Source organism: Ictidomys tridecemlineatus, chromosome 4 (assembly GCF_052094955.1).
Source record: "Ictidomys tridecemlineatus isolate mIctTri1 chromosome 4, mIctTri1.hap1, whole genome shotgun sequence".
NCBI classification, from domain to species: domain Eukaryota; kingdom Metazoa; phylum Chordata; class Mammalia; order Rodentia; family Sciuridae; genus Ictidomys; species Ictidomys tridecemlineatus.
The window spans coordinates 62,110,679-62,123,782 of record NC_135480.1 but is presented as its reverse complement, the minus strand read 5'-3'; the positions used below and the strand labels follow the sequence as shown (position 1 = coordinate 62,123,782).

The following is a 13,104-nucleotide window of genomic DNA, read 5'->3' as shown; positions in this document are numbered from 1 at the left end:
TCCAGGCTGACTTTGAACATGGCTATTCTCCTGCCTCAGTCTTACAAGTTGCTGGAATTATAGGTGTGCAACACCACCCCTGACTGGAGAAGTCTTAAATATATGACTTGTTGGAAATTGAACATATCTATATACCCCCGTAACTGCCACTCAAATAAAAATATAAATCATTTCCAGCATTCAGAAGATTCCCTGGCCCTCTTTGCCAGTTAGAAACCCCTGACTAAAATTTGCCAGGTTTGAATTTATGTAACTGGAATTATTCAATGTATATTCTTTGAGTTCTCTTTCCTTTAACTCTATGTAGTGTCTGAAATTTATCCATGTAGTTTTATATATTAGTAGGATATGTTGACTTTTGCCTGTGTGAATTTTATGGTGATGCCACAATTTATACATTCTGTTATTGGTAGGTATTTGGATTGCTTCTGGCTTTTTGCCATTATGAATAACCCTGATATGGCTCAGTGCAGAGCACTTGCCTAGCACATGTGAGGCACTGAGTTCAAACCTCAGCACCACATAAAAATAAACAGATAAAGTAAAGGTATTGTGTCCATCTACAACTAAAAAAAAAACTTTTTTTAAAAAAAAATCTTCTTTATGGTTTTTGCTTCAAATACCATAAACTGCCTCTTTTCTTACTGAGCTTTAGATTTTTTTTAAGAAAATAAATGTTTTGTTATTTGCTGTTATGCTAGAACTGTTTTCAGAGGTATTAAATGTTTAATTTGTTATAATATCAACAATTTTTTTACTAGTTTCACTGGGAGTGTGTATTTGTAGCACCTTACACTGTCAGGCTGAAACTATTTCCTTGGTCAGATATTTCCCATTTGGAGCTTGCCTTTTCAGTACTTTAATATCACATTGTCTTATTTACTGATAAATCTTAAAATTTAGTAGTATAAGTTGCCCAGTTTTGTTCTGTAAATTTGCCTTGGTTATTCTAATTTACTTTTTCCTCTCCAAGTAAAATTTTTTTTGATGCAGGATGGAACCCAGGGATGCTTAGCCACTGAGCCATGTCCTCAGCCCTTTTTATATTTTATTTTAAGACAGTTTTGCTAAGTTGCTGAGGTTGACTTTGAACTCACTATCTTCCTGTCTCAGTCTCCTAGGTTGTGCCACCGCCACTAGAAATATAATTGATTTTTGTATACTGGCCACCTATACTGAGAATACTTTTTCCCCTCAGGTTTTTTGTTTGTTTTTAAGTTGTAGATAAACATAATACCTTTATTTGTTTATTTTTATGTGGTGCTGAAGATCAACCCAAGTGCCTCACACGTGCTAGGCAGGCACTTTACCACTGAGCAGCAACCCCAGCACCTCCCTGTCAAATTTTCATAGGGCATATGAAAAGAGGGAAAGGTAGAGGCCAGAATCTGGCCTCTAAAAATTAGCTTAAAATCAAAAGTTTAAGTAACTTTTCATACTAAAATGTAATGTAATTTATGTAATACATAATAAAATGTAATTCATACTAAAGTGGAAATGACTTGTTATGGATTTTATCCTCTCCAAAAGTATTTACATTTTGGGAAGCATTAGAGACTTATTTATCCAATGCCTTTCTAATTGATAGAATTTCTTGCATTTATTTAATACTTAGTCTGTGCCAAGATAGAAAAATAATTTGGTATGTTTTTGCTCTTGGAAATCATGCTGATTACTAAGGAAATTTACAACTTTTCACTATTTTTGGCCTAGTGGTCCTTTCCTAAAAATACCAATACAGAATAGAATTGTCTTTGTGATTTCTCTGTGTAAGTAGTGAGATCAGATTCTTTTTTTAAATTATTATTATTTTTTGTAGTTGTAGATGCACAAAATACCTTTATTTTATTTATTTGTTTTATGCAGTATTAATGATCGAACCCAGTGTCCCACACAGGCTAGGCAGGCATTCTGCCACTAGGCTACAACCTCAGCCCGAGATCAGACTCTTCATTTTCCTCAACTCTTAACTAAACACTCTTTCCTGTCACTGTTGTTCTACTGGAAATGGAACCCAGGACTTCTTATATGCTAAGCAATCACTGAGTTACATCCTCAGCCCTTTCATTTATGTATGTATGTTGAGATAGTGTCTCACTAAATTGTCCAGGCTGACCTCAAATTTGTGATCCTCCTGCCACAGCCTCTGAGTAGCTGGGATTATAGGAAGATACTACTAGTACATGTGCTTTTTTTTTTTTTTTAATTTTTTCCTTTTAGTTATACATGACAGTAGAATGTTTGGCATATTATGCATACATGAGTATGGTTTATTCTAATTAGGATCCTATTCTTGTGGTCATACATGAGGTGGAGTTACCCTGGTAGTACATTCAAATTCAAGACTAGGAATGTTATGTCCCATTAATTCTACTGTCCTTCCTATTTCCCTCCCCACTCTCTTCCCTTCATTTTCCTTTGTCTGATCCAGTGGATTTCTATTCTTTCCTTCTCTACCCTCCCTTGTTGTAGGTTAGCATTCACATATCAGCAAGAACATTTGGCCTTTGGTTTTTTTGCGATTGGCTTATTTCACTTAATGTGATATTCTCCAGTACCATCCATTTACCCACAAAAGCCATAATTTCATTCTTCTTTATGGCTGAGTAATATTTCATTGTATATGTATGCTGTATTTTCTGTATTCATTCATCCATTTAAGGACACCTATAGTTCCATGTAGTTTAGCTATTGTGAATTGAGCTGCTATAAACATTGTTATGGCTGTGACTGTAGTGATTTTAAGTCTTTTGGGTATAGACAGAGTAGTGGGACAACTTGGTCAAATGGTAGTTCCATTCCAAGTTTTTTTTTTTAAGGAATCTCGATACTACTTTCCATAGTGGTTGCACCAATTTGCAGTCCCACCAGTGATGTATGAGTGTACCTTTTCCCCCACATCCTCACCAACATTTATTGATATTTATATACTTGATAATTGCCATTCTGACTAGAGTGAGATGGAAACTCCGTGTAGTTTTAATTTACATTTCTCTAATTCTAGAGACGTTGAACATTTTTTCATATATTATTTGACCATTTGTATTTCTTCTGTGAAGTGCCTCTTCAGTTCCTTTGCCCATTTATTGATCCGGTTATTTCTTTTTTTGGGTGTTAAATTTTTTGAGTTCTCTGTATAACCTGGAAATTAATACTCTAAAATGCTGGTGATAAAGATTTTTCTCCTATTCTGTAGGCTCTCTGTTCACATTCTTGATTGTTTCCTTTGCAGTGAAGAAGCTTTTTAGTTTGATTCCATCCACTTATTCTTTTTTTATATATATTTTATTAGTTGTTGATGGACCTTTATTTATTTATATGTGGTGCTGAGGATCAAACCCCAGTGCCTCACACATCCTAGTTAAGCACTCTACACTGAGCCACAAACCCAGATCCCCCATTTATTGATTCTTGATTGTACTTCTTGTGCCATAGGAGTCTTGTTGAGGAAGTTGGTTCCTAAGCTGATATGATGTGGGGTTGGGCCTACTTTTTCTTCTAGTAAGTGCAGGGTCTCTGGTCTAATGCCTACTAAGTCCTTGATCTACTTTGAGTTAATTTGTATGCAGGATGAGAGATAGGGGTTCAATTTTATTCTACTACCTATGGATTTCCAGTTTTCCCAGCACCATTTGTTGAATAGGCTATCTTTGTTCCAATATATGTTTATGGCACCTTCCTCTAGTATGAGGTAACTGTATTTATGTGGGTGTGTCTTTGTGTCTTCTATTCTGTTCCATTGGTCTTAATTTAAAGAGATTGTTGTCTTTAACAACAATATTGGCAAACTTGGGGGATAATTGGTTTTTAATTAGGATTAGTAGAACCATTTCAGATTTTCTCCATAGAATTAAATTGCAGTTCTTCATAGAATTGCCTGAGAACACAATGTGTTAACTAAGCAAATATGTTTTTCTTTTCAGTTGGAAAAACATCCTTGATCACCAGATTCATGTATGACAGTTTTGACAACACTTATCAGGTAATTTGTTTTTATCAATTTATGATAGTTTTCTATTCTGTGTTAGAAGTAACATTCAAGATATTTTTAAAATTTAACTTGTAATATTTACATGTATTCATGAATGTAGAAGCACTTTCTGTAATGTGTAAAATACTATATAAATACACACACACACACACACACACACATATATGATCATATATATGCTTTTTCTCACAGTTCTCAACCTTATTCAATTTGTATCCTCTCCTAAACTTTATTGGAAGATCATTTCTATACCATCAGGGAAGGAATTAGAAGTGATAGTGGATGTTTTCTTATAGAGAATTAATCCAAGTCTAGGAATTCTATAACATTTTGATCTATACTTGAAATCGAATAAATGAGTTAATGAAATTAAAAATCATTAACATAAGAAATTTGAGAAATTCATAGGTGGAATTAAACAGTATACTCCTTAATAAATGTCAAAAATGAAATTATAATAGAAATTAGAAAAAACTTTGAGATAAATAAAAAGATAAAACACAATATATCAAAGCTAATGGAAATCAGCTTAAAAGCAGTACTATACAGAAAAGATTAAACTAAAAACTTAATCTTCCATCTTAAAAAGCTAGAAAAAGAAAAGCCAAGTAAGCTGAAGGAAGAAGTTACTTTAAAATTTAGGTTTTATTATTCAGATATAGTGAACCCAGTAACTAGATCAGGAAATGATTGACAGAAGGCAGGGCTAACCTTAAATGGGAAAAATTAGGTTTTTTTGTTTTGGTGTTTTTTTCTTTCTTTTTTGCAGTACTGAGGATTGAACTCAGGGCCTTGCACATGTTAGGCTAGGCCAAGTGCTCTGCCACTGAGGTATATCTCTAGCTTGGAAGGCTAGGTTATTATTATAGAGTTTTAATGTTTCATTATAGAGAAAAGATTAATGGTTGAGGAGATAGATAAGCTAATTATCTTGCTATCATCATTATACAGTGTAAACATATATTAGAACATCATTTTGTACCCCCTAGACTTGTACAATTTTTATTACTTTTAAAATACATACACACTCAACAAACTAGAAATAGAGGGGAACTTTCTCAGAATAGTATCATATTTAATGATGAGAGACTGAATGCTTTGTCCTCTTTTTGGTACCAGGGATTAAATCCATGGGCGCATACCCACTGAACCACATCCCCAGCCCTTTCTATTTTTTATTTCTAGATAGGGTCTTTCCAAGTTTCTAGGGAGTCTCACTAAATTGCTTAGACTGACCTTGGAGTTGCAAAGTCCCTGGGGTTATAGGCTTGTGCCACTGTACCCAACTCAAAAGCTTTATTCTTTTGTGATTATTATCATTTACCATTTAGAAAAACATTTCATCTTTATGTCTTTTGAAGACTTTAAGTGTTGTCTCATTGTTTTCTTCTTCATACTAATCCATCACCATTTGAGGCATTAGAAATTGTTCACATAGAAATCTGTTAACCTCCTGTACTTTCATTTTTATTTTCCTTTCTGTGTTTTCATATCCAGGATCAACCAAAATCAATGATTTTTATGTTATGTTTAGTAGAACCATTACAGATATTCTCCATAGAATTTTCTTCTTAGACTGTCAACTTCTATCCTATTTTTTTGTTCAAGTACTCTTATTATAATTACATAAAATTTTCTGCCAGCAATTTAGATAAAAACCTCAGATCCTCTAATTCTTTCATAATATTTGTAAACATCAAGTTCTGTTTCCTTCTAACTTCTACTTTCCTACTTTTCTACATTAAATTCCATGGGAAACATTGTTAAATGTCTAGACTCCTTTTGGTTCAGTTCATCATCTGCTGGCAAAATCCATATTGTAATTGAATTCATCATTTTTTTTCTCTTTTTGAATATGTTAGTGTTGCTAGTATCAGCTGGGTTATATAAATTCTACTGAGTTTAATAACTATTTTATATTTATTCTATACTCCTCAAACCTGATCTTTATATCACTATAACCACTATTCTTTGGCCCTTACTTTGAAGACCATGTTTGTTAGGGAAATATAAGTTAGTGAACAGGAAAACTCTTATTACTTTTTTCCTTACATCAGCTCTAGATAGGTAATTATACCAATTCTTTCATTCTAATATGGGAAAGGTCTTCTTCCCATTGAAACGAAAGCCAGTCCCAGCCAGGATATGGTGGCACACACCTATAGTCCCAAGAGCTCAGGAGGCTAAAGCAAGAGGTTCAAAAGTTCAAAGTCAGCCTCAGCAATTTGGCAAGGCCCTAAGCAACTTAGTGAGACCCTGTCTCAAAATTAAAAAAAAAAAAAAAAAAGTAGGGGAGGGCTGGGGATGTGGCTCAGTGGGTAATCTCTGGTACCAAAAAAAAAAAAAAAGGCTAAATCCACAGGCACTGTTTTATATCCTGGGTACCAGCAATGAACAAATAGACCAAGCCTTGCTCTCAGAGAACTTCTAGTGGGGAAAAATTGTACAAGTTAGCAATCAAATCATTCATCTAGTTAAAAATGCTATGAAAGAACTTCCTTAAAGTGCTGGATTTGTAGCTCAGTGGTAGAGCACTTGCCTCGCATGTGTGAGGCACTGGGTTCAATCTTCAGCACCACATAAAAATAAGTAAATAAATAAAATGAAAGTATTGTGTCTATCTATAACTAAAAAAAAAAAAAAAAAAAAGTACTGCCTTAAAGAATGGTCACAGTATGGTAATGACTTTGATCTATATAATGCCCAGCCCCAATTTGCTATTTTTAGAGGAGGAAGAGGGTACCCTTTTTGACTGTTACATATCATGAAATTTATTGGTAGTCAAGTTTTAAACTGTTGCCTGTTAACATCAGTGCATGTCCTTTTGTTTGTTTGTTTGTTTCAGTTAGATTGACGATTAAACCCTCTGGTATGATATTAATTAGAAGCAGAAGAAGACGACATACATGTCTTTTTTCTATGCAGTGCTTCTGTTTCTTTTCAACAGAGGGCCCACAAATGCCAGGCTCAGGGACTAAAGAAGTGTTGAGGTTATTGGGCCAGATATGAAGAATTCCTGAGGGTATAAGCTTGAATCTGTGAGAGCAGAACCAAAAATCACAGCATAAAAAATTTGAACTAAGCCTTAAGAATTGGAAGCAAAGTCTGTAGAGTTTTCTGGATGTATTAAAAGTACTTTAATTATACCCAAATTCTCTGAGAAATTAAGGAGACCTTTTAAGCATACCAAAAGTGCCATTGATGGAATGAGGTTATGTGGAATTTGACAGGTAAGGAAAGATTTTGATTCTTTGTGTTAAAGTTGCTAAGGAAGCCCAATGTTATGTACTTTGGCACTAAGAGGAAAGGCTAATTTATGATTATTCTGGGGGCTGGGGATGTGGCTCAAGCGGTAGCGCGCTCGCCTGGCATGCGTGCAGCCCGGGTTCGATCCTCAGCACCACATACAAACAAAGATGTTGTGTCCACCGAGAACTAAAAATAAATATTAAAAACTCTCTCTCTCTCTCTCCTCTCTCACTCTCTCTTTAAAAAAATAAAATAAAATAAAAAAAAATAATTTATGATTATTCGCTATGATTTTTTTCATAAGAAGTACAGTACTAGATCCAAAGATATAAATCTATCAAAGAAAATTTGTGTGACATATAGCACTCTACATTCTTACTTAGAAAAATTGGCTTTAAATTGTATCAGGTATTTTCTGTGTGTGTGTGTTTATGTGTATGTTACTGGGTTCAAAACCCAGGGATGCTCTACTACTGAACTAAATCCCTAGCCCTTTTTCTTTTTCATTTTGAGACAAAGTCTCACTAAGTTAGGAGGTGCCCAGGTTGGCCTTGAACTTGCAATCCTCCTGCCTCAGCCTCCTGAGTAGTTGAGATTACATGTATACACCACTGCACCCAGCTCAAGTATTCTTTGAAGATCAAGAATTGACCATATGTATGTGGAAGTGATTCTCTTAAGTAGCTCTTGTTTTTCACAAGTCTTTTTCTTTTTCCAATTGTAAAACCATAGACTTATCTAACAGTTTCAAGTTTTAGTTTGAACCATATTGTTACAATTTGTATAATTTAAAAATAATAAAACATTTGCAATTTTTATATAGTTCAATTTAATATAAGCTCAGGAAAAATTTCCACAGTTGGAGTAAATTCATTCTTTTTTAAAAAAATATTTATTCTTATTTGTTATACAAGATGGCAAATGCAATTCATTGCATATTTCACATATAGAGCACAATTTTTCAAGTCACTGTTGTATACAAAGTATTTTCACACCATTCATGTCTTTATACATGTACTGATGTCTAACTCATTCCACCATCATTCCTGCCCCCTTCCCCCCTCCCATTCTTTCCTCCCCTTTGCCCTATCTAAAGTTCCTCCATTCCTTCTATGCTCCCCCGCCATTGCCATTATGAGTCAGTATCCTCATATCAAAGAAAACATTCGGCCTTTGGTGTTTTGGGATTGGCTTGCTTCACTTAGCAATATATTCTCCAACTCCAACCATTTACCTGCCAGTGCCATGATTTTATTCTCTTAGGAGTAAATTCATTCTTGAGCAAGATAATGTTGCTCAGAATAACTTCTGAAATTATTTTAGATTTAGAGGATTTATTATTCCAAAGGATATTAGAGATTATCAATAAATATAAGCACAAGATGGCATAGATAAATCAGTAAGTTTTAGGCACATAAGGAACATTTTCAGAAAGATGGTGGTAATTGAATTTACCCTTAACCCTTTAAAGTTAAAGCTCTAAGCCAGGTGCAGTGGCACACACCTGTAATCCCATCGGCTCGGGAGGCTGAGACAGGAGTATCTATTCAAAGCCAGCCTCAGCAATTTAGCAAGTCCCTAAACAACTCAGTAAGACTCATCTCTAAATAAAATACAAAAAAGGGCTAGGGATGTGGCTTAGTGGTTAAGTGTTCCTGAGTTCAATACCGGGTACAAAAAAAAAAAAAAAAAAAGCTCTAGATTGTTCTACACAAAATTCTAGTGTCCTTCCAACAGAAATAAATAAAATCCCAACTGGTTGAACCACTTTTCTTCCTTTCTTCCTCTATAATCAAACCCAGCTTGTGTATAGTAGACATTCATTGAGCTATACCTGTAGCCCATGAACCACTTTTCTGATTCAGTGTTTGATTTCATGTTTTTTAAATATGCTTTAATTTTTAATAACTCATTTAGAAAATCCACAGTCTACCTGGTTTCTGTTCTGCATAATACAACACAAAGATATTTAGGGGGAAAGTAGATAAGGCACACACATGTACATAAAAATACCTAAGCACATTTACTAATGGGATGATTATATCTTCTGTAGTAGAATTTGCATCAGTATACTTTTTCTGGGTCCTTTGCCACCTTTTTCTCCCCTCTCTTTTTTTACCTCCCAAATTTAATTTTGGATTCTTCTTAAACTTATCTACTTTTTCCCTTCATTGTTCTAGTCTTTGCCTTTTTCCTACTCTTTCACTGTTTCTCCTCCCCCCCCCTTCCTTGATGGGCAAAGTAGCAGCCAGATAACAGAATATTTCATTATTTGGATCAAAGAAGGAAGCTGATAATCATTGTGTAGTATGAGGAAAAAGTTTTCCTTGCCTAATTTTCTTTTTCAAAATATTTTTTTTAGTGGTAGATGGACACAATGTATTTTGTGTGTGTGTGTGTGTGTGTGTGTGTGTGTGTGTGTGTGTGTGTGTCTGGTGTTGAGGATTGAACCTAGTGCCTTACATGTGAGGCGAGCACTCTGCCACTGAGCCACAATTCCAGTGTCTAATTTTCTTTCCTTTTTTTATATATCTTTATTTTATTTATTCATTTATTTATTTTACATGGTGCTGAGGATTGAACCCAGTTCCTCATGCATGTGAGGCAAGTGCTCAACCACTGAGCTACAACCCCAGCCCTGCCTAATTTTCTTTTATATTGGAAAAACTATCTCTTTTAAAAATCATATTTCTGGGTCTCTGGAAATCTGTGGCATTAGGACAGTTGACAAGCCATTATATAGAAAATTCAGGCAGAACAGCAATTCTCATCAGCAATATTGTATAAAATTACTAGTGGAACAAATAGCACCAACCTGCCTGGGGAATATTCAGAATAATCTTCAAACTAGGGTTTAAATACAGATGTTTGAATATTCAAATATAAATATGCAAACTAAAATTCTTTGGTCTTGTTATCTGTAAAATGAGAGAAACAAGGATGAGAATAAGTTACCTTGCAGGAATGTTTGATGATTAGAAATGATCATATAAAGAGCCTAAAGTAATTCCTAACAAAGAGAAGTGCTTAATATGTGGAAGCCATTATTACTGAAAATTTTATTTCTTCTTACTTGGCTATAGTGTATCTATTTGTTGTTTCTTCTACAATCATAAATCCCATTTGCACCTTAACTGCTGGCCACACCATTATTTGTTAACTTTGTCTTGTTTTGTTTTATAGGCAACAATTGGCATTGACTTTTTATCAAAAACCATGTACTTGGAGGATCGAACAGTGAGTAATGCTTTCAATGTGCAGTTTTCTCCAACACTCCAGGTTAGAAAACTCAGATAAACTATAATCAGTTACTGTCACCATCAGAAGTACTTAGCAGTTACCAAAGTTGGTGTATAGGCCTTGAGAAAAACTGTTATTACCACGAGTTGTTCTTCACATTCTGACTTCTTATACCCAATTGAAGATCCAAAGAGGAAGAGAAAGTCAAGTGTTTTGTAAAACACTAATATCCTTAGCCCTATTAAACAAAATTTGTTGTCTTGATTTGGAAAAATGACAACAGAGAGCTTTAAGAGAGAAAAGAATTTTCACGAAGAAATCAGAGTTGCTGAAGACCTTTGGAATATCATTTGAGACATTCAGAAATCTATCATTTAAATATTATGCTTTTGTTAACTTCCAAGATTTTCTTTGTCATAATAGGATATGTACCAAAATGACTAAATAGGAAGAAATAATGTATATTTGCACTTGCATATTTATCTTCCATTCTTTTTGAGTTTTCCCTTTTAAATACAATGTGAATTCTATATTCTAGCTTACTCTTCCTTGAAATGATTCCTGTCACCTAAATAATAAATAAGTTAGATGCAATATTGCAAGACCTGCATCCCCCCAAAACTGTTTTATCTCAGTGTTATTTCTTATTAGTGTGAATTTTTTCTTTTGGATGTTTTTTTTTGTTACCATTTCTTAAACCCTGAAAGCTGGGAAACTGCTTTACACTGGTAAGAAAACTTGATGCTTGTTTTCACACTTTTCATCTTATAATGTAGATGTGAGAAAGTAAAGAAATTTTTATGTAGGGTTGCAGAAAGATATTTCTCCTTTTTGATGCATTACCTATAATGTTCTGGGGAGAAAGAAGTACAGTAGTGAAAGACCCAATATCAGAGCTGGAGATGTGGCTCAGTGGTAGAGTGCTTACCTAACATGCAGAAGGCCCTGGGTACAGTCGCCAGCACTGCAAAATAAAAAACAAAGCAAAACAAAAAACCATGCTTGTAATCCCAGCTACTCCACAGGCTGAAGCCAGAAGAGCACAAATTCAAGACCAGCCTGGGCATCTTAATGAGACCCTGCCTGAAAATAAAATAAAAAGGATTAGGGATATAGCTTAGGGGTGAAGTGCTGGTTTAGCCCAGGGTTCAATCCCACTACTGGAGGTGGGGAGACAAAAAAAAATCCATTGTTCTAGACCCAGTGGGAAAGACGTTTTAGCTTCAGAGAGGCTTTCAAAAAGCTTAATTCCTTTACTCTTGTTAGCTTGAGCTGCTCATTGACATTTACCTTCATTTTATCTATTATGTTTAGTATTTGAACATCAGTAGTCTACTCTTTGTAATCTGGAAGACAGGGATTTTAAAAGATTATAAGGAGGGAAAGAAGTGAATTCTGGTTCTGTGTCATCTTTCACAGTGGCATTTTTCAGTCATGTACCTTCACAGCGAGCAAATTTTTCATATTATATTTTTTTGTAAAGGGAGTTTTATGTTAATTTTCATTCCTTACTTCCTTGCAACCTCTTGCATGAGTCTTCTTTCTACCTCTCATCCTCCCCCTTTACAAAAAACATTATTTCTTTTTTTTCTTTTCCTTTTTTTCCCCAAGTTTTAGTTTTTTTGTTTTGGTTTTGGTTTTTTTTTTTTATTTATTTTTTCCCATCCCACAGATCAGGCTGCAGCTGTGGGATACTGCGGGTCAGGAACGTTTCCGTAGCCTCATTCCCAGTTACATCCGTGATTCTGCTGCAGCTGTAGTAGTTTACGATATCACAAGTAGGTATATTGCAACGGGTTGACCTTTCTTATTTTTCTTGCTTGTTTGACTGATTTTGTTGTTAGGTACGATTGCAATTATGGGACACAGCAGGTCAAGAGCGGTTCAGGAGCTTGATTCCTAGCTACATTCGTGACTCCACTGTGGCAGTTGTTGTTTATGATATCACAAGTGAGTGGGGGGAATTATGCATTTCTGATCTTCTTCAACCTCTAGCTTACCTGCATGCATGTTCTTGTCTTGTGCTTGTTTTCCTTACTGGCATGTAAAAATAAGTTTTGTCATAGCAAACTTTATCACAGACCAGCCAGGTCAGAAATACTTGCTTTGGTGTTTGTACCAATATGCTTCATATCTACTGTGCCAAATTTTTCACCCCAGAATTGTCTTTCAGGTCCAATTATGAATCTTTTAAAAATATTTTCTTAATATCCTATTGTCCCTAAGCCATGCCTTAATTATAGTGGAATTATAGTTTCCTTTTTCATTTAATTTGATCTCAGATTTCTCTAATATAGAAGTATTCTGCATCTAAGCCTCTTGCAAAGTTTTCCAAATCTTACCAGGCTCTGTTGAGGCTATTAAAAGCTTCTGCTAGCCAGCTTTTCTCTGCTTCCTCCTTCCAGCCATTCTTTCTTTAGTGAGGAAGACAGAGAAAACATAATGTGCACTTCTCTATTGATGATTTTTGTTTGAGCCATATCTAGATTCTTTGACATACTTTGCTGCTAACAAATTACACTTAGGTTTCTCTTCAAGAAAAATGTTTAAATGGGAAATGAAACAAGTAATGTTCTTTTTCTTTTCCCCAAAGACTGAGCAATGCCTTTGACTTTTGAAGTGAC

General features: G+C 34.8%; 1 protein-coding gene across 4 annotated transcripts in view; it reads left to right on the top strand.

Annotated features, from left to right (window-relative positions):
* Window positions 1-13,104, top strand: part of Rab6a (RAB6A, member RAS oncogene family) — a 66,680-nt gene that overhangs the window by 37,040 nt on the left and 16,536 nt on the right. For 2 of the 4 annotated variants that reach the window (XM_005323178.3, XM_013357693.3), the window contains 3 exons: window positions 3,924-3,982; window positions 10,424-10,477; window positions 12,325-12,430. In XM_005323178.3, the coding sequence (XP_005323235.1) occupies window positions 3,924-3,982; window positions 10,424-10,477; window positions 12,325-12,430 (219 nt within the window). Of the gene's footprint in view, window positions 1-3,923; window positions 3,983-10,423; window positions 10,478-12,152; window positions 12,259-12,324; window positions 12,431-13,104 lie in introns of all 4 variants that reach the window. The other 2 variants (XM_005323177.3, XM_040284930.2) reach the window with 1 other exon arrangement.